This window comes from Bos taurus, chromosome 13 (assembly GCF_002263795.3).
Source record: "Bos taurus isolate L1 Dominette 01449 registration number 42190680 breed Hereford chromosome 13, ARS-UCD2.0, whole genome shotgun sequence".
Taxonomy (NCBI): domain Eukaryota; kingdom Metazoa; phylum Chordata; class Mammalia; order Artiodactyla; family Bovidae; genus Bos; species Bos taurus.
In genome coordinates this window covers 53,938,215-53,959,000 of record NC_037340.1, presented here as the reverse complement: position 1 = coordinate 53,959,000, position 20,786 = coordinate 53,938,215, and the positions used below count along the sequence as shown (strand labels likewise).

The following is a 20,786-nucleotide window of genomic DNA, read 5'->3' as shown; positions in this document are numbered from 1 at the left end:
CAGGGAGGAGGGTGCGGGGCGCTGCTCAGGCTTAGGTGGAGGTGGGCTTGCCCTTAGGTGAGAGGCTAATGAAATCTCGAGATTCGGGTCAGAGAAGGCCTGTTGAGGGTGTGGCTGCGCCGAGGTTCTGAGGCAGTGTCCCGGGGGGGGCGGGGCAGAACTGGGTCCACCACGCCTTCGAACCCTTTGTGTACAGGTCTCTTCCCAGGCAACGGTGACTCACAAAGCTGGTCCGAGCCAGGCAGAGGCCGACTTCCCTGGGCCCCAGCGGGCCCAGGTCACAAAAGCCACGGGGGCCAAGCCCCAAAGAGACGGCCTGAGGCGGCCTAGGGCGCGCCCACCCCTGCCGCCGCCCGCTGGGCCGGGTCTGGACCTCCCACCGCCACCCCAACACCAGGCCGGCGACTGGGTCTTAGGGCTCGGTCAGCACTCAAGGCCTCGTGTCCATGTGCGTGGTCTGCTTCGTGAAAGCGCTGGTGCACGTGTTCAAGATCTACCTGACAGCCAACTACACCTACAACTTCCGAGGCTGGCCGGTGGACTTCCGCTGGGATGACGTGCGCGCCGCCGCCGGGAGCGGCAGCAGTCACCGCGCGCTGACGTGCGCGGCGGCTGCTGCGGGAGTGTGGCTACTGCGGGGCGCAGCGCTGGGCGAGGACTCGCCGGTTCGGCTGCCGCGCGCGGCGCGCAGCCAGGCGCAGTGCCTCCTGCAGCAGATCCGCGAGCTGCCCAGCCAGCTCGCCAGCTACGCGCTGGCCCACTCGCTGGGCCGTTGGCTTGTGTACCCCGGCTCCATGTTCCTGATGACGCGTGCGCTGCTGCCGCTGCTGCAGCAAGGCCAGGAGCGCCTGGTGGAGCGCTACCGTGGCCGGCGCGCCAAGCTGGTGGCCTGTGACGGCAACGAGATCGACACCATGTTCATGGACCGCCGCCAGGACCCGGGAAGCCACGGCCGCGGCCTGCGCTTGGTCATCTGCTGCGAGGGCAACGCCGGCTTCTACGAGATGGGCTGCCTATCGGCGCCGCTGGAGGCCGGCTACTCGGTGCTGGGCTGGAACCACCCGGGCTTCGGGGGCAGCACGGGCGCGCCGTTCCCTCAGCATGATGCCAATGCCATGGACGTGGTGGTCAAGTACGCGCTGCACCGCCTGCACTTCCCGCCCGCACACGTGGTGGTCTATGGCTGGTCTATTGGTGGCTTCACGGCCACGTGGGCCACCATGACGTACCCGGAGCTGGGCGCGCTTGTGCTTGATGCCACCTTCGACGATCTCGTGCCGCTGGCACTGAAGGTCATGCCCCACAGCTGGAAAGGGCTGGTGGTGCGCACGGTGCGTGAGCACTTCAATCTCAACGTGGCTGAACAGCTGTGTCGCTACCCTGGGCCGGTGCTGCTGCTCCGGCGCACACAGGACGACGTGGTTAGCACCGCGGGCCACCTGCGCCCCCTGCCGTCGGGCGTCGTGGAGGGCAACCGCGGCAACGAGCTGCTCCTGCGCCTGCTGCAGCACCGCTACCCCGCTGTGATGGCGCGCGAGGGCCTGGCTATCGTTACCCGCTGGCTGCGCGCCGGCAGCCTGGCGCAAGAGGCCGCCTTCTATGCGCGCTACCGCGTGGACGACGAATGGTGCCTATCCCTGCTGCGCTCCTACCTCACGCACTGCGAGGACCAGCAGGAGGACGAGGAGACCTGGGGGTCGCATGGGCTAGCCTTCCCCTGGCTAGTGGGCCAGGGCCTGAGCCCGCGGCGGCGGCGGCAGCTCGCGCTATTCCTGGCGCGCAAGCACCTCAAAAACGTGGAGGCGACCCATTGCAGTCCGCTGGAACCCGAGGACTTTCAGTTGCCCTGGAGGCTGTAGACGGTGCTTCTGCAGGTCCCTTCCCAACCCCCACCCCAAACCAGTAAAGCTGGCCCTGCCCTGGATCCCGACCTGGTGTCTGGCGGAGGGTGGGGGAGTGCAGAGGGATCTTGCACTCTCTCGCTCACTGGGGTGTTCCCTCTCTCCTGTCTCTTTTTCTCTCCAACACTTGTGAACCCTTCCAATCTGCTCCCAGCTGGTAAAGGGAATGCAAAGATTAACCTGACCCAGTTTATGGCAACCCTGTGTGATGGATGCTTTGACACCTGGAGAGGATGGTGGGAACACAGGCTGTGGGATGCCAGGAGGCGTCCTTCACCTGGTCTGGGTTACAGGATGATTGGGAAAGATGCATGTTGAAGGGTCTGTGAAAGTCGCTCGTAACTATGAAAGGACATTGGCTTTGGAAGGCACTCCTCCTCAGGAGTGCAAGTGCAGTGCTGCTGCTTCATAGGGTTCCTCTACCCCACTCCTGGCTTCTACAGGATGGGGTTCACCTTGGAACCACTGATTCAGAGTAAGTGGCATGTCCTAGTGGGACTACAGACATACCTGACTGACCACTCATTGCTTTGTTCCTGGCTCAGGGATGCCATACAAAATGAAAGACAGGCCCTCTGCCCACCACCATCTGTAATACAGTTGTTTCCTTACCACCTCCCCTAAATTGCATGAAGCAGGGACTACCAGCTGTTCGCAACCACTGGGGATAGGAACTGGCCAGGGTGGGTTCAGCTGGAAACTGGAAAAACTGAAAGAAGGTAAGTGGGGCAGGCATATAATTGACAGCAGCAGAGCAGGACCTGGCCTGGATGCACCTGGGCCAGTGCAGGCAGAGGCAGGTAAGTAGGGTGACCTAAAGTACCAGGAAGACCTGTGGGGAGGTGAGCTTTGAACTGAGACAATCAGAGTTACCCAGGTAAAGGAAGGGGCTTCCTTCCTAGGGATCAGTACATGCAGAGTGACTTGGCTGTTAGGTGGAATGCTGTCCAGAAAGGTCAGATCCTTGAGGGTTTGAATACCACTAAATGGTTGCTTGCAGAGGCAACTAGGTAGCCAAAGAAGGGTAGTTGTGGGACTTGTTTTAGTGGGACCGGGTTGCCTAACGGCTATATACCTCTCCTTTGACAAATCTAGGAAACTTCTCCAGAGTCATCTGGAGGCAACTCAACTAGCTGAGTGATGACAAGTAACTCTGGCCTCAGTTTCCTCATCTGTAAGGGTGAGGGCCCCACCTGGCTCCAACCCGGAGAGGGAACAGGTGGTCATGCCTTTTTCCACGCAATCCCCATATGCTTAAAAATCTCTACAGAAAGTAAGGACTCGAAAAAGAATCCCAAAGTCAGGGGGTCAGGTCTCAGAGCGGCCTCAGTCTGACCCGCCAAAGTAAGTGAGCTGGCAGTGGCAAACAGGCTGGGGACCTCCAACATGCCCAGCTTCAGACTCTCATAGCCCGATGAAGCACGGTCCTCCCACTTCCCACCTTCCTCGAGCTCCTCAAGACCGTTCTACCTGTATGTCTCGCTGGTGGATCGACCTCTGTTTCCGACTTCATCCGCAGCCTCGGCCAATCAGGTTGAAGCGGGACGGGGCCAAAACACTCTCTCGTTGGACACTGCTCGTAGGGGGCGGGGCGAGGGCGGAGCGCACGTCAAAGCGGAAGTGGGTCGTCGCGCTGTTGATTTCGTAAGCCGCGGCTGCTGAGGAGGTTCCGCTGGCTGCTGTGTACGCGGCGAGTTACACCTGGTGCGGCCCGCTTGACTCCCACTGCGCCCGCAAACCGGGTCTCAACGCCAGCTGCGGCCGGGTAGCCATCTAAACATGGACTCCGCCGGCCAAGGTACGTGTGGGCCTCGCCTCGCCTGGTGGGCTCTGGGCCTCTCCGCCTGCGCCCTCCTACCCCGCTGTCCCTCTTCAGCTCCCAGGCGCCTGGCCTAGAAGTTGCTGCAAGCAGGCGTTCCGCCCCCGGCTGGGACTGCTCCGAGCACTGGTTACCCGGCGCCCTTGCGTCGCCCCTGAGTCTTGGGTTTCGTCACTACACCCCCGCCCAACGCTTGCCCGGCGGACCGCCCTCAGATCCTGCGCATGGCCCTTGGGGACACTCCATCCGGTCCTGGACGCTGGCCGAGGTGCCGAGCGGCGCCGGGGCGGGGGGAGGGGGAGGGGAGGCAACGCCGCCCTCGCGTTGGGCGCAGCGCCCCTTGGGTGGCAACACTGCTCGGAGCCCAGCCTACCTCGGAGTTGTCTCGAGGAGGACAGGTGCAGTGAGTCAGGGGCACACCCAGCATACCAGGCCTCTTTCCGGAACAGACATCCCAGACCAGTTTGAGGTGGCCGCGGCGGGTGTGGAGCGGGCCCAGAAGCTTGAGATTTTGAGGACGTGATACAAGTCTGTCTTCCATCCTGGAGCTCTAGAGGGTGTGGTGATTAAAACTACATTGATGTAACTTTACTGGATAATTTCAGGATGTTCTTCTACTGTTTGACCTGTATGGGCATACTAATTAAACGTTAGAATTCGTTACATGCACTGGGTTCTGGTCATAAGAACAACAGAAAACACTTACTGAACACTTGCTATGTGCCAGACATCATACCAAGTCTGTTTCTGAGATCTTTTTCCATTTCAGAATAACCTGTTTAGATTGGTCCTTGTATTACCCCCGTTTTGCAGATGATTATACAGGCTGAACTGCGACTCACCCAGGTGAGGGGCTAGCCCCCAGTGTTGCCTACTGCACCAGTCAGTGCTTGTTCTCTGTAGGTCCTTTGGTAAGACACTTTCCTGTCTTGGTCTTCTGTAAGTCAGGGGGTCTTCCCCAGTGACTGGGCAGTGCCCAGCATAATTGGTGAGTGTATAGTTTCATCTGGGGGTGATTTCCGTAGTATCCAGTTTTAGATTTATAGGTAGACACTACCTGTCTGTGAGCGTTGGTTTTTAAAAATAGAAAAGTTGTAAAGACTTTAAAGTATTTAATGAATTTAAGAGTTAAGTAGGTTCAACATAGCAGATACAAGTGATGTAAGTAAAACCACATTGGTTGATCTGAGTTAAAAATTTGGGTCAATTGATTTAAAAGAAAACAAAACACGCTTAATTTAGTGAGCATCTCTAGAGCACCATAGAAGTGCCTGACTCCAGCTGTGTGGACATGTGAAGGGAATGACACAGCCAGCTAAATAGAGCTTCTTTGCTTTTAAGTGCATTTTATTTTTAGCAGACTCTAGGATTTCTAAAGTAGATAGTCATATCTGCAATTTAAGACAATTTTATTTCTTTGCAACCTTTATGCCTTTTTATTTATATATTTACGTGGCCAAGCCAATTGACTTGTATCTTAGTTCACCAACCAGGGACTGAACCCAGGCCCTCTGCAGTGAAAGCGGAGTCCTAACCACTAGACCACCAGAGAATTCCCTTTAGTTTACTTTTAAGTGTGCCAAATACCATTCAGAGCTTGTTTGTTCACAGAACGTGCTGATCGAAAAGGAAGATGTTTTCAGTGTTGACTGTACGACATACTAAACGGTGGTCATGTGTTTGAATTGAGAAGAACTGATATAGACCTATTGTTCTTGTAAACCTCTGGTTCATACAGGAAAATGCATTTAATGTGAAAAAAACATTTGATACAGGGATTGAACCTGATCTGGATGTAGCAAGGTATGTGAGGTAGTGTTCCCCCTGTGCCTTGCTGCAGCCTCCGTGCTGCGGGATGCGGGTTGAGGATGAATTAAACTGGTTTTGTTTTGGTGACTCCCCACAGGGCCTGGATGACTGTGTTTCTGTGTGTCAGCCTGTGCCCTGGCAGAGCAGCTGATTAGAAAATGATGCTGACTGTATTTACAGCTGTATTAAGTTCCTTCTCCTTTAAAAAAAAAAAAAAAAAGGAAGATCTGTTGGCTCCAGCTGCTTTGTTTGTAGCAAAGATTTTCTGCCTGTGAAGAGAGTATTCTACAGGAGGAGCCAGATTTAGGGAATGGCTGCCTTGTGCCAGCATTTCTGGAACCTGAAGAAGCAACTTACATGGTCTGAGATGTGGCTGCTTTTTGTTTGGTGGCCACAACCATCATTGTAGAACCTTTCAGAGAAAAGGCATTTTCTCCAAATCCTGTCTTGTCCCCCTCCCCAGGGGGAGGCGGAATCTCTGCCCACTTTATTCGTCTATGACTTCTTACTTGATGCACTCTGACCACATTTTGTCTCTGGCAGATATCAACCTGAATTCTCCTAACAAAGGTCTGCTCTCCGACTCTATGACGGATGTCCCTGTGGACACAGCGGTGGCTGCCCAGGCTCCTGCTGTCGAGGGTCTGACGGAGACCGAGGCCGAGGAGCTCAGGGCGGAGCTTGCAAAGGTGCTGTGTCTTGGCTATATGCTCGGGGTTGCTGTGCGGTCCTCTCTGCCTAAAAATGAGCTGGAGTGCTGACTCTGCTCCAGGGGAATTGCCCTGGGAACCCCACAGAATCTGTCCTCTGCAGCCTTGGCTTGTGTGTGTCTGGCACTTTGCAGGCTCTCTGTGAGGGGAGTATCCACATGGGCGGCTGCTCTGAGCACTCCATCTGCTGTGGGTTTCCCTTTTGGAATAAACATGACATTTTCAAGATCCCACAGATGTATCTGCCCCTGGATCTTCATTTTCCTTCTTTTTTCATGTGATCTTTTCAAAGTGAGAGTTATTTAAGAAGAAATAGGAATTAAGAATAAAAGTCTCTGCATATAATTTTTATTCAAACCAACTGCCAAGAGTGTTTCTTTTTATGATGTGGTAACAGAGCCTGATAGTGATTCACTTGAGATTCCAGAGTCTGGGGAAGTGCACTTGTCAGCATCAGTCAGGCGGGGGCTGGAGCACACTTGTCGCAGTTCTCTGCTTCATCTTGGGAGACAAGCCAGTCCTGATAACATCCTGGGTCCAGGCTTGGGTCTGAGCAGAACTGGTCTTGTGAATGAACCTGGCCCCAGGACCAGATTTTAGAATGCAGAGGAAGCCACCCTTTCTGAATTGAGCAGAGGTTAAAGGAGAAACAGCAGGAAGTCCCAGGAAGCCTGTGTTTTGCCCTTTATTTCAGGACATACTGGTTTAGAGAATAAAACCACAATGTCTTTTTCAGAGGTGAATTGTAAAGTGGAGACGCTCTCATGTTAAAATGTCAGCCTGTGTGTCCACAGGCTGTTAAACCCATGTGCCCATGACACCATAAACGGAAAGTTAATGTCACCAAGTGTCACTGCTGGAGTGACTGGTAATAGTTTGGCCTTGGGTGATCCTTGACTTTGAATTGTTTCTTTCTTCAGTATTTTCTAAAGCAAAATCTAGTGATTAGCCAGATAGGGCTCTAAGCGGCTGTTAATGCCTTAATCCAAACAGTCACTTTTTAAAGAAAGGATGGTTTTTTAGAGTAGCTGTTCATGTAGAAGCTGAAACTATTGAGAATCTGAAGCAGAATGGCTCTAAAGCCTTCTTTTTGTCATCCACTCTTTAAGACATGAGAAAGTTCTTGTCTTTTTTGTCAAGATTTTTCCTGTTGTCCTCATACTGCACTCATACTCATACTACACTAAGCAAAAAAGAATTTTCTTTGGACTTGTGTAAGTGGCTTTTGCCAAGGCTTGCAGCTGACCTTGGGAACACAGATGTCCTAAGGGTTGTTTCTTTGTCATGTGGGTCTCTGGCCATCCGTCTGTCAGCTCTGCTTCCTTCCCTCTGTGTATGGAATTCCCCCTGGGTGCAGATGCGGCTTGCCTGCCCACCTTTCCACCTTTTGTTACCTATGTCCAGACCTGGAGCCTAGACAGAAAGGGGCTGCTGTCTTTACACACCCAGTTCAGAACTCTGACAGACCTGGCTTGCCATCTGTGGGTAGACACTCAGCTGAGGGGGGCAGGACAGTTCTCCAGAGAAAGTTGAGGTGCTGGTACCAAATACAAACAGAAGCGATGGCCGCTGTAGACTATTCCTAAGTCAAGTTATGTTTCTGTAAATGGAGAATTCTCATGTGATTCTGAGAAACCCTCTTTGTAGTATGCATAAGGATGTCAGTCACTTCCTGCCCTAGTGGTGGTTGAAGCCTGGTAACTGCATGCTTTTGCAGGTGGAAGAGGAAATTGTCACTCTGCGCCAGGTGCTGGCAGCCAAGGAGAGGCACTGTGGTGAGCTGAAGAGGAAGCTGGGCCTTTCCACCTTGGAGGGCCTGAAGCAAAACCTGTCCAGGAGTTGGCATGACATGCAGGTCTCCAATGCGTGAGTGTCCGCCTGCTTGAGGGGGCCTTGAGTCCTGGGGATAAGGTGTGCCCCCTGGAAGCTGCCCTCTCAGGGCACTGAATCCTTGGCAGCAAACAAATCTGAATTTGGTTTACTCAAGAGTTTAGAGTCTGCACATATGGTTTTAAAAGGTGGTGAACATGCTAGTTGTCCCAGCAGAAATTGACAAGAGTATGTTGCAGGGTCTAAATTGGAGAGAATACCAATTAGGTGCTTAATGAGACTGGCTTTCCAGTGGTCCCCATAGGTCAGTGTCTGCTGAAGTGGGCATGAGTCCTTGTGAGTGTGACATGATCACGGCCCCAGAACCTCTGACCCAGCTCTGGATTTGGGGAATGCAGATGTGTGGCTCCTCTGAAACATATTCTCCAAGGAGGTGGGGTGGGGTGGGTGGGAAATGTTTCACATTGTCTGAGAAGCTGTGTCCCACTGAAAGACCAAATCGAATTTCATAAATCTCACTTATGAAAAACCCAGTTCTCTGTCTTAGAAACTTGTAGGCTTTAAACCCAAAAGGTGGCTGTCAAGAGTTGTTTTTGGGGCCGTGGCAGTGCCCTTCATGCTCCTCACAGCTGTTTCCTGAGAGACAACTTCTGCTGAGTGGGCAGGCCTGCCTTCGGCCTCAGGAGGGCTAGCCAGGCCTGTCCATGCCTCCCTGGCCTCACCCAGCCTGCTGACCAGGTCCTGAGCAGAATCAGGCTGGAGAGCCAGTCTTCCTGCCCCCTGGTCCTTCTGTTTTCCTTGGAATTTCATCTGCAGTTTGAAACCTGCATTGAAGTAGTTTTTCTAAATAATTTACCACAGACTTTCTGTTTTTAGCTACATGAAAACTTCTGAGAAACTCGGAGAGTGGAATGAGAAAGTGACCCAGTCAGACCTGTGAGTGCCTCCTCCCCTCCTGACACGGCTTTCAGGGATAGGAAGGCCGAGCACACTCAGTTCAGCTTACTAGCTGTGGTGTGTCTTGGCTGTTTTATTTTTCATATAATTTTATTCTTCTCAAACATAAAATATCCTTTTAAACTCTACTGGAGAAAAGTGCAGGCGCAGAAGCAAGTTCACTCAGCTCCCAGATGGCGCTGGGAACCCCCTCCTGACATGTGTCCGTTGGATAAGAGCCCAGAGCGGGGGTCAGTCTGGTGACAGATTGGTGGTGCTCCCCTCCTGCAGACCTGGCTCCAGCTGTGGTACTCTGGGGCTTCACCTGCACTGAGGGGTGGCTCTGGAGTCAGCACAGCATGGGCTGTGTGGGTCAGATCTTTAAGTAGGTCCTTTGGCCTGAGAGGCAAGCACAGAAACACAAAGAAGCAGGGCATGGAACCTTCATGGTGGCTCTGTCTGTCAGAGCTTAGGCTCAAAAGGACTCCTGGCATTTTACCTGAGATCCGTGAAATAGATAATGGCGCTTCATTTGTACTCTAGTCTGATTATATCCTTTGAACTGGGTGGTGCAGTGTTTTAAAATCGTTTTCTGAGATGTCTTGCTTAGAAGGAAGAACTGTGGTTGCCAGAAGGCATGGGCAGAAAGCCCTTCTGCATTGGGCTGAAAGGAAACAGTTGCAACCCAGCTTGTCTTGGAGGTGTCTAGAAGCCCAGGTTGGCCGGCTCCCCATGGAGCCTTTGCAGCCTAGGCTCGTGAGGGCAGCCGGGCACCAGGTGGGTCTGGCAGTTGGAGTTCCCATGCTGTGGCTTGGTAGGGTGGCCCCTGGCTAGAGGCAGGCTCATGGTGCTGACCGAGGCTGAGAATCGTTTTGGGAGGTCTTGGTGCTGTTCTGGAAAGCCAGCTGCTGGGGCACTGCTTCCTCAGATCACAGTTCTGACTCCTCTGAAGGAACTCCATGGCTCTGGGCCTGTAAGTGTGCCTGGCAAGATGGGCTCTTTTCACGTGCTTCATCAGGCAGTGAGGTCTGAGCCCCAGATCTGTTGGGAGAGTTGTCAGGCCTGGAGAAGTCTCTGCAGTGACAGCACAGGAGGGGGACAGCACGAGACAGCTGTTCTGCAGTCTCGAGGTGCCTGGCTTGTGGCTGCAGGAGGCCATTACCAGGGTTCCTTGCCCACAGCCTCTGGAGGGGATGGTGTGGCTTGAGCCAGCACCCTGTCTTCCCTAATTCTTGTGGTTGTGGATCCCTTTTAGTGAATGGAGCGTGGCCAGGAAGGGAGGAAGTGAGGTGTCTGCAGCCTGAGTGCTTGGCTCTGGTATAGCGATGCGGTAGTGAGTAGGTTGATGCCACTTGGGGTTTCAACCCAGCTGTTGATTCAGCAGCCATGCTTTATTGGTCATGAAACCATCACCTCATGGGATCCTTTCTTAGGTAGATCAAATTAAAATCGTGCTTAGAGTGAAAATCAATGAATTGCAGTCACTCATTGGCATATTAACCTATTTGGTTGCAGGTGACAGAAGGTACAGCTAAAGATAGTGTCAGCTTAGGAGGGGTAGGCCTCATCTGGTGAGAAACCACCACTCTAGGCTGCCCGCCTGGGGCTCTGACCAGCACTCCCAGCCTGTGTCACCCTTCTACCCTCCCCACAGCAAATTTGTTCTCAAGCAGCTCCTCTGTGGTCAAGGGGGCCTGGTGAGGCAGGACCGTATCTTCCCATCCTTGTAGCCCAACAACAAGGTGGCCCAGTATGGGAGTCATTGGGCTTTCACTGGGGTCAGGGAGCTCACCTCTGGCCAGTCTGGGATCATGTGCCCCCACTAGTGGGAGGTGGGGACAGACCCCCCCAAGGGAGGATCCCGGAGAAGGAGCATCCCGCTGGTACCTCCCTCTCACCGACAGTCAAGCAGCATGGCATAGCCTGGTGCTCTCAAGCACAGGTTGGGCTGAGTTATTGGACGCAGACACATCCTGGCCTCTGCACCACATCCGTCCCAGCGGGGTGCTGCCCCGCAGAGTAGCCCGGAGTGGCCCTTGTGCCTGAGCACCCTTGAGTCGCCCTCTGGACGCTCCACTTCTGTTGCCATATCTTGTGAGACGCCAAGACAGGCCATGGTTTAGGGGGCAGCTCTGGGTGAAGGCACCATCGGGTTGGGGCACCGGAGGGAACTGCCGGACAGTCCATTTGGAAACCCTCTGAGAGGAGGGTGTGGACTGTGGGTTTTAGTGTGAATCAGCTGCAGCCTAGAACAGACCTGTTCCTCCGTTGAGGGGAGCTTGTCCAGGGCCCAGTTGTCCAGATCCTTGGGTCACTGGGCAGGTTGGTTGGATGTTGAGTTCCTGTTCATTTTAATTCTGAGATTGTGTCAGACTGTCACTGGGGGAGGAATTTTTGGGTGTCAGATTTTTTAAGGCCTAGAGTGAGAATTAGACATCTTATTATTATTGAATTTAAAAAACCCAGAAGCACAGTCTTTAGCAAGGATTTTGGAACTTGTTTTCTACCCCCTGTTAACAGTATGTTCAAGAATTACTGATCTTCCTGGAAATTAAGATAAACTCTACACCTTAGTGACTTCAAGGTATTTCCAGACTTGCTGGGAAGCAGCTCATGCTTTGAGGCCCAGGCCCTGCTGTGCTGTGAGGGGCCACTGCCCAGAGGAGGCCCTCCAGGGTGCTTGGACAAGGCCATCCCCACAGGATGAGGAGTGCAGGGGTTGAGGCACAAGGCCAGCCTGAGGGATGTGAGCAGCAGGTGCTCATACAGAGGCTCTTGCAGGCAACGGTTTGGGGTAGATGCGGAAGGGGGCCAAGAGCCCCCAGCCAGTGCCATCCAAGCCCACCCCTGTGACTCCAGGAGGGCTGGAGTTGGTGGGCACCTCTGCCATGTTGAGCTCTCTTTTCCTTGGGGTGCCAAGTTGGCTCGGCAGGAGCCTCTGGGTTTAGGCTGCTGTGTCTTCTGTTTGTGGTGGGGGCTGGCGGCTCAGAATTGGCCCAGGGGTGTCCATTTCGTCCCTGTGGCCCAGGTACCTCACTGGTGCCTGTCCCATTGCTATTGAGGTCACAAGCCATCTTGTGGGTGGGTGGGACAGGAGATCTCCACGGGGTGCCAAGACCACCTCCTTGAGCCAGAACAGTGGCATGAGGTGGAGATAGGTCTCCCCGTTCTCAAAGGACATGGTAGACATAGAACAGGAGGGCTGGAGGGGCTGCTTGGGGTCTGAAGGCCGGCTGGGCACCGCCCGTTTGAGCTGCCAGGCTCAAACCCTGTGGGTGCAGTCGAGCTGTTATGTCCTCGGAGGACTGCCTTGGATAAGAAGAGAAAAGAGAAGCCATGTGAGGCCCCTAGGGGCTTGTGTGCCTGGGCTCTGTGGGCTTGTTTGGTATGGAAGTCGGGGAGGTGGGGAAATGAGTTTCCACAGGGGGAGGAGGAAAGCCTGCGTTATAGGAAGAACAGAAGACAGGGTTATTGCAGGGTGGGGGCAGTCATGACCTGGCAGTGCTGCTCTGTCTGTATGCAAGTCCCCTCCCTGGGGGCCCGGGTTACTGGCCCAACCGCCCCCTCTCTTCTCTGATCGCCTTGTCCCTGGCATATGGGCTGTGGCTGCACCTTCTGTGTGGTTCATTTAACCACTGTTTCTCCCTCCAGCTACAAGAAAACCCAGGAAACCCTGTCTCAGGCGGGACAGAAGACCTCGGCGGCCCTGTCCACCATGGGCTCTGCCATCAGCCGGAAGCTTGGGGACATGAGGTGAGACTCGCTGGTCCGACACCTCTGCCCTGAGACCTGGGCCGAGCAGGTGGGGTTTTAGGGTGTTTAGATCCATTGGAGGGTCTGGTCTGCAGGAAGCCTGCCGGAGTGGGCAGATGCACTTACCTCAGGTGCTTCTCAGCACCCACAGGTGTGGCCATACCAGCCCCAGACCGGTTGGTTCACAAACCTGCCTCTACTGGTTGCCTCTTTGTTATTCCTTTTCCTTGTGGTGAGGTGTGGGAGGTCCCTGTGCCCATGGGTGACTGTACTTGGGGTTGGTGAAGGCTGTGGTTCTTGTTGACGTTCCATGGAGGACAGATGATTCTGGCCTGGGGGCAGTGGCAGCCTGGACAAATCATGGACAAGCGTGGTGTGTTTGCCTGGCTTGCTCTTGAGAGCGTGTGGGTGCACACTAGGGCCCCCAACCAAGCAGTCTGCCTTGGAATTGGATAAGACCATGGGGGCTGCCTGAGTGCCTCTGAAGCAGGCCAGGGGAACTGGGGGCCAGCACGCAGCAGTGCCTGCCCCAGCCTGATGGCCATGACATTCCCACACCAGACTCCACCCTGAGTTTCCTGCTCTGGGCTCTGCTGCTGCCCCTCAGGCCTTCCTCTGGGTTGTTGGGGTGAATCAGTGAGAGCAGCGGGCATCATGGGTCAGCCCCCTCGCCAGAACCCTGGACTTGGCCCTGGGTTCTGCTGCCAGCCGTGCCCTGTCCCCTCATAGCTGATAATCCTATGGGGTTGCTGTGGGCCTGGCCTGGGGTTGCTGTGGGCCTGGCCTGCTGAACTTGGTGTTGAGGGTCCACCCAGTCCTGACCCTTCACTTCTCACCCTTCCTGCCTGCTTAGAGTAGGCATTTCCCCACCTCATGGCCTGAGGTTGCCTCCTGGGCCTCAAGGTGGGAGCCCTGCCCTGGCCACTGGGCCACAGGCACTCACCAGCCCGGGACCCACCCAGTTGTGCAGAGGACAGCTGGTACCCAGAGCCATGATTACCTTTTGTTCTTAATTGTTTGATATCATTATACCTTTTCACTCCCTCACCCCCAGCTTTTTATTTTGAAAAAATTTAAACCTTTGGAGAAGCTGAACAGTCAGTAGGCAGTCCATGCCTCAGGGGTGCTCCCCCTGCACTAGGGGTCCTTGCAGACTGCCCTCAGATGCAAGTTTGGCCCATGGTGACTGTGACTCGGACACAAGAGGGACCCCCAAGCGGGGCTCTGCACAGCGGCCAGGAGGGCCTGTGGCCATCACTCCCCTAGGCTTCGCACTGCTCAACATGTCCTCCTGGACGAGTCTCACTTGGTGGTGGGTGGGATGCCCGTTGTGGCCACCTGAGCTGGGCAGAGGAATGCCTGGCAGTGAGCTGGTCACATGCCCCTCGTGGCCTGGCCTCGTTCCCAGGGGGGCCAGGCTGATGATAGAGCACCTGAAGCAGGTGACAGGTCTGCTTCGTGCTCTTCTAGGAACGTTACTCTGACTTTCGGTGTCATGCCTTTGTGTTCAGTATTCTCACTGTCGCATGTGTTCAGAGCATCCTAGGTGGAAGTCAGGCGAGACGGTAGAACTGCTTGTGCAGGCGAGCCAGCTGGGCAGTTCTCACACACGTGGCTTCGTTCTGGGAGGACAGAGCTCAGTGTGCCCCATTCTGCTCAGAACCCAGGGTGGCCATGTTGTGGCTGGTGCTATGCCCACCGTATGTGAGCCCTGCTAGTGGAGGAACCAGCCCCTGGTCACGGTTCCTGTTGGCTGGCGTCTCATCCTGAGGCCCCATGTGCCTGCTGCTGCCTTTGCTCTTGAATCCCAGTGCTGATGCAAACTGAGTCTGAGGGGCCTATCCGTGTGTCCCTGTTGCCTTACCATGTGGTCTTGGGTGGCTTGAGGTCGAGGCCCATTAATCTCTGTGGTTTGGAGCTTGAAGCTGACAAAGTTCTCCACTTCTTGACACAGAGAACCAGGCCCAGGGGGTTTCCTTCGCAAGTTGAGGGTCAGGTGCTGCTCTGTCCTTCAGGACAGCAGTCCCCCGGGTGTCTAGAGGGGCCCGTCCAGGAGCAGCCCAGTCGAGGGGCTTGCTGCATCTCCAGGGGCAGGGAAATGGATTAGTGCCAGAGGCCCAGTTAAGAGTGAGGTCGGGCCTCCATCCGGCTGGGTGACCTTTGATAGGACACGCACCTCTTCTTACTATGAGGCTTGTTCTCCCGCCGAGCGGAGTAGGTCCTGCCGCCCAGCAGAGCACAACAGATGCCTCAGGCCATGTGACTGTCACTTCTGAAACGATCTTCATGTTGGGGTGGCCACCAAGGGGGAGGGGGGGAGCCGTGGCCCCTTCCTCCCCAACCCCAGCAGATGCCCTTGGATATGTTCTGGTTTTTGGTCATCTTCTGTTATCCGTGGTGATGGAGCCAAAGCGTGAAGTGCTTGGGGGTGTTGCAGGCCCTGTCGAGGTGCGGGGGGGCACACTGGCCCAGCTGGAGTGTAGGCTGATGGGGTCCTGGGTCCTGGGTCAGGTACGGACCCTGGGGGCAGAGAAGCGCCTCACGTCCTTGCTCTGCTTGTTTCTCAGGGTTCCTTCTCTCCAGCCTGTGGTAGAGTCAGTCTCAAAGGTCCCTCATGTAACTGTGTGAGGGAGAGTGGGGCAGAGGCCGGACAGGGACACATGTCCTCCCCCGGTGGGGTAGTCTCGAACACAGGGCCGGGGTGGGACCGGATGCCCCTCCTAATGCTGCCTCTCTTCTCTCTTTCTGCTGCTGCCCCTCAGGGCTCGGCCCTTCTCACACTCCTTTAGGTAAGACTGACACTGGATGCGCCGGGCCGGGCTATCTATGCTTCAGGTCTGGGAGGCTCTGGCCGGCCCTAGGGGGCTGTGTGGATGGTGGGGGCAGCACAGCAAGGCAGTCACTAGTGGCAAGACGGGTACAGGGCTCCTCCCCTGGTTATGTGGCTGTCTGGGCACTGTTGCTGCCCACTCTTAACTTGGCCTCACAGAGTAGCCATTGGCTCACCCTGACTCTTCCTGGGAGAGGCTCTGCTGGCCCTTGAGCCATTGTGTCCCTGTGTCCTCTTCCCCTAGGAGTGGTCCTGCCTTTGACAGGGAGCTGGTCTCCTTTCTGCGCTTGGGTGCCTGGGCCCCGGTCAGACAGCCTCCTGAGTGTCCTTTAGCTCATGTTGATCAAACTGCTCCTCCTGCTTGGAGGCCAAGAACTCCAGAACAGTCATGACTTTTGATATTTATACTTGTCCTGCTTGTTTTTCTGGGACTTGCTGTGAAATCAAATGGGATGCTTGGTGGCTCTTTGCACCAGAAACGTTTTTAATGCCTAGGCTGAGGGCATCTTAATAACCCTGTCCTGGTGCCTTCCCCCTACAGTGCCACACTTCTGGGGCCATGCAAGGGGCACCAGGGTCAGTTTTCCTGGTTGGAGAGGGGTGCTTGTGAGGCTTCTCTGTTCTTCCCTGGTACATGGGGTGGGGCTCAGCTTCCTGCATGGGGAGCTGGTCCTATCCTTGCCTTAACTCTTCCTTCTCTGCTCCTCCCATGCTTCCAAGCAGCAGCCACTCCATCCGCCACTCCATAAGTATGCCAGCCATGAGGTAATGTGCTCCTGTGCCCCATAGCTGCCTGAGCCTGCCGGGACCCCACTGGGAGGCCGGTGGGAGGGGGTGGCTCTGGCTGGTTCATTGCACATCCCCCACACCCCTGACCAGGAACCACCTTCCCCTATCAGTCTCTGGCTCAGATTTGGGAGACACCCCTTCTAGGCCGTAGAGCTGGTGGGGGTGAGGCCCAAACTGGGCTCTACCTAGGATTCTCCAGGGCTGCCCTCAGGTTGGGCTGGAAGGGGCAGGGAGGCTTGCACACACCAGCACCCAGGAGGCTGCCAGGGGTCTCCAAGCTTTTTACAGAGACTGTTTATCTTGAGAACAGCCAGAGCCATGGCCTGTTCCTCCTTGAAGCCCCCACCCATGCTCTCTCCTGCTCTGTAGTGCAGCCTGAGTCCCCACAGAGCTGTCGTCGTCCCAGAAGAATCTGCCCCAGCTGCTACCTCCCCTCCTTGAGCATGCCTGGGGGTCACTAACAGGCTGCCTCTGGTGGCCTGGGCACAGGGAAGGGGTAGGGCAGGGAACCTGGGCCTGGCCTGCTTTCTTCTCTGCCTCATCACTCTCTGCTCTTAGAATGAGCCTTAGTTTTCCTCTTGCTCAACTTCTGTGAGAGATCTGTGTGAAGAACACATGGAACTTTCAGTAACCCCAGGATGTGTGCATTTAGGGGGCAGTGGAATCACGTGCCCAGCATCCCCTTCTGTCCAGTCGAGGGTTCTGTGGTTCGCCCACGTGAAGTCTGGATCTCACCAGCTGCTGGCATGCAGATCCTCTGTCCTGCAGTTGGTGGGTGTGGCTGGTCTCAGTTCTGTCCTAGGGGAGCCCTAGTTCTGTCCTAGGGGAGCCTCTGGAACGTGTGTGCCCCCTCTCCTCCTTTTGGCTTGTCATGTTTTTACAGTGAGACCTGGGGATCTCTCTAGGGTCTTTCCAAAGGATGACCCAAACCCCAAGGCCCTTCACATTTAGGAGGGCACACAACCACATGTTCCTTACAGTACTGACATCTTTTTCTCTCTTTAAAGGAATTCTGCTACCTTCAAGTCGTTTGAGGACCGAGTTGGGACCATCAAGGTAACTGGCCTGGACCTGGGCTACCCAGTATGCTGGCTCACGGCCTGTCACTAGTCGCGTGGGTTCACGTGCAGTCACAGGAACTGATACTGAGAGCCCTTGTACCCTGTGCGGTCTCCTGTGGTGACATCCAGCAGTGTCACAACCAGGAGAGAACGCTGTTGCAGTCATGACAGGGCACAGTTCATCCCCACGGAGACCACAGCCTGCCTTCCCCTGCCCTACTCTGGGCAACCCCTAATCTGCTCTCCATTTCTGTCGTCTTGAGAAAGTCATACAGTACGTGACTGCGTGCATCAGTGTGCAGACTTTGGGGCCTTGCTCTTTCTACTCTGATTCCTCATGTATCAGAGGAATCATATGCATGAATTACATACATTCCCATAGAGATTGACTCTTTGAACTCTTAGGAGGGACATAGGTAGGATCTGTCATGTATGTGCCCTGTCTCATGCTTTTCTCTCTTGGTCTTTCCCTATCTGTAGTCTAAAGTTGTCGGTGGCAGAGAGAATGGTGGTGACAACCTTCCCTCCCCAACAGGGAGTGGTGACAGACCTTTGCCCGATCACATACCTTTCTAAGACTGTAGCGACTTTGCCTGGCCACGGAATAAGCACACCCTCATCGCCACAACTGCAACTTCGAGTGGTGTGTGTGGAGGACAATTATGCCATCCCCGTGGAGACGTGGTCGCATGGGTCAGAGAACACGCCTTGTCCACAGATGCCTACCCCTGTGTCAGATCAGCAGATCATTTCGCCATCCTGCCTTAGGGCAGGGAGTGGGCAGGGTGGTGGATACCAGGGTGACTGAGCCAAAGCCAGGCTTCTGTTGGAAATCTCTTAGTTGGTCAGCATGTTTAAAGGGGGGGATGTGGTAAGTGTAAAATGCGCTGTTTTCCAAAGTCTTTCCGTAAGTCACAGAAGGACGAGTCATCCAGAAAGCCCTGCCTGATCTGCAGTTTAATTTCAAAATGCTAAACAGGAAAACTATCCATTTTCTGAGACCTAGAAAGAAGCTGATTATCAGCTGCTGCCTAATTGTTACACTAACAATCTAGCTTTAACAAAAGCAAATTCTTTATTTTCTATACATGCAGTGGGTTTTTCAAAAAGTAAAACTAAGCGAAGCAGCTTTAGCCTCATAGTTAGAAAGTATTTCTTTGGACTCAAGCTGAAATGCACGCCTTACATCGCCTTATGCTTTGTTTATAATGTTTTTATATACAAACGAGGATTCTTCAGTGGGTTTTGAGCATTATGTAAAACCCTGCATCCAGCCAAGGGGCAGCACGGCTGTGCCAGTGCTGTGTTTTATTTCGTGAGTGCACTCCATCCCTGTGTAGAAACTGGCTTCTCTCCTCTTGGTGACCACAGCAGCATCTGCTGGCCAGTGGGGATGGAGGCAGGAGAAAGACCAGCCCCTCCATGGAGGGCCGGCGTTGCCCTTGCTCAAACCAGCCTTGGCTGGCTCCTCCCCGGTCAGCGGCTGCAGCCTGTGGGTATACCACATGCTGGGGCCGGCAAGCAGCAGGCAGACCCTGCAGGTAGGTCAGGGCTGGGGCTTCGGGTCAGCTGGGACTCTGCTGTTGCCTTTTCTCAGGAGCTACAAAGATCTTTTTCTCCTCTGATGCTGCCACAGCCCAGCAGCCTCACCCCTGGCCCCATGTCTGGTGCATCTGGAGGGGCAGCTCTGTGCCTTACAGGCTCTTGGTGGGCAGAGACCTCGACTGCCTGTGTGTGCTTTTGAGGGGGAGGAGCCATCAGCTTAGTGTCCTCTCTGCTGGACTGTGATGTGCTGCCTGGTATCTGCATGTGCTGGTCACTTCAGACACTTGGGGGGTAGGGGAGCTGCAGTCCACGCTGTGCCTTGGGAGGAATGCTGCTCCATGCTCTTTCCCTGGTGGTGGAGTCTCAGATTGGGTGTGTTGGGAAGGCAGGATGCAGGGATAATGATTGCATCCTGGGTTTCTCTTTTCCATAAAGTAAATAATGGTGATTTGTCAATAAAGCATTTCTTTGGGGGAAAACGGACTTCAGCTCATGTGATGTTTCTTACTTGAAGGTGGCGAAAGAGTGGCCAGGTAACCGACCAGATCCCTGTTGTCAGGAGCCTGCACTTTGGGGAGAGGCAGGCAGGAGACAGAGGGTCTCAAATGCAAATTTCATATCTTCAGCGCCATGAGAGAGTGTGTTGACAAAGCTGGGGAGTCTCTGGGGAAGGGCTATGGAGGATGGGGAGGAGCCAGCCAAGCTACAGTGAGTCCATGCCAAGCTTCCAGAGTCATGCAGGTGGGCACTGCAGCAAGAGGGTGGCAGGCCAGCCAGCATTCACACACTGAAGGGCTTGGGCCTGAACTCCTGAGGTTGTCCACTTGCAGCTGTAACCGCCGTGGTGTTTCAGGAAGGGCACATGCATCCTCGACAGGTTGGATACCAGGCCGGCTCAAACCCGTTCCCTGCCCAGACCCCACCCATCTTCCAATAACTCTTCACCCTCCTAGTGCTTTTTTCATGCAGAAACAAGCACATGTGAATATGTATTCTCATTCTCTTGCCATTCTTAACACTTCCTGTGTTCTGCATTTCCTTCTTAATGCTGTGCCCTGGAGTGCTGGCTGCACCTCCCCAAAACTTCTGGGAGAGCCTCCATCTGCACTGCCTTAGTGCACCGTGCAATGCCCCCCTTCTTGGATGTGCCCAGTGGGAAATCCTTTTACTGAGAGCACTGGACCTCCCTTGGGTTAGAGAGCATGACTTGCCCCAGATGCAAAGGCAGGGAAAGTGAATGACTTCAAATTGCATGTGAATTGTATGTGACAGACCAGCACTCCACACCATACAGCATGACGTGTGAGGTGTGAAGCTGCGCCAAGTGGAGAAAGCATCTTCCTCCATTGCCTGTGGTCAGCATTTACCCTCTCTGATGATGAAATGGGTTCCAAGTGGTCTTCATTTATTTAGTATTTAAATGTCTTGTGGGTAAGAGTTTGCTAAGCCTTGTAGGGGACAAGGACGACCCTGACATGGACCTAGCCCTCAGGTGGCTCCCCTAAGTAATTGACCCATGAGATGAGCTTTGAGAGTTTGAAGGGTTGTAGCAAGTGGTGGGGCTGGTGTTGGAGGGCAGCTGTGCAAGTTGCTTCCATGAAGTCCCAGTTTCCTCTCAAGGTGAGGATAAGGGTGCCCACCTGATCTCACTAAAGGGCCTGTGAAGGGCAGGACTGGACTGCAGCCACTGTCCACAGTTGACAGTATTCCTGTCTTATCTCCAAACAGGTTGACTTATTTTATAAACATTTAACATATGCATTTTGCTCATTTTACTTTCAGGAGCTCTTAAAAGGATTTTCA

General features: G+C 54.4%; 2 protein-coding genes across 6 annotated transcripts; both read left to right on the top strand.

Moving 5' to 3' along the window:
• Window positions 1-239: 239 nt before the first annotated feature.
• ABHD16B (abhydrolase domain containing 16B) lies at window positions 240-1,924 on the top strand. Its single transcript, NM_001038541.2, has one exon. The coding sequence runs from the start codon at window positions 447-449 to the stop codon at window positions 1,857-1,859; it is 1,413 nt and encodes a 470-aa protein (NP_001033630.1). The 5' UTR covers window positions 240-446; the 3' UTR covers window positions 1,860-1,924.
• Window positions 1,925-3,539: 1,615 nt separating this feature from the next.
• On the top strand, window positions 3,540-19,466 carry TPD52L2 (TPD52 like 2). 5 transcript variants are annotated; one of them, XM_059892690.1, is made up of 10 exons: window positions 3,778-3,988; window positions 4,170-4,277; window positions 6,073-6,218; window positions 7,957-8,105; window positions 8,946-9,005; window positions 12,657-12,758; window positions 15,521-15,547; window positions 16,312-16,353; window positions 17,385-17,433; window positions 17,919-19,466. In XM_059892690.1, exons 3-10 carry the CDS (start codon window positions 6,117-6,119, stop codon window positions 18,012-18,014), a joined length of 627 nt encoding a protein of 208 aa, XP_059748673.1. In that variant the 5' UTR covers window positions 3,778-3,988; window positions 4,170-4,277; window positions 6,073-6,116; the 3' UTR covers window positions 18,015-19,466. The 5 variants fall into 5 exon arrangements, with proteins under 5 accessions (XP_005214838.1, XP_005214840.1, XP_005214843.1 ...); XM_005214781.4 differs by lacking the exons at window positions 3,778-3,988; window positions 4,170-4,277 and adding an exon at window positions 3,540-3,699; XM_005214783.5 differs by lacking the exons at window positions 3,778-3,988; window positions 4,170-4,277; window positions 8,946-9,005 and adding an exon at window positions 3,540-3,699.
• The last annotated feature ends 1,320 nt before the right edge of the window (window positions 19,467-20,786 follow it).

What these genes read in the sequence shown, in the direction of transcription:
- ABHD16B (NM_001038541.2), top strand. Translation starts at nt 447, where the DNA reads ATGTGCGTGGTCTGCTTCGTGAAAGCGCTGGTGCACGTGTTCAAGATC.
- TPD52L2 (XM_005214781.4), top strand. An exon ending in ATAAGTATGCCAGCCATGAG is followed by an intron (nt 16,354 to 17,384) that starts GTAATGTGCTCC and finishes CTCTCTTTAAAG; the next exon opens with GAATTCTGCTACCTTCAAGT. An exon ending in ACCGAGTTGGGACCATCAAG is followed by an intron (nt 17,434 to 17,918) that starts GTAACTGGCCTG and finishes CCCTATCTGTAG; the next exon opens with TCTAAAGTTGTCGGTGGCAG.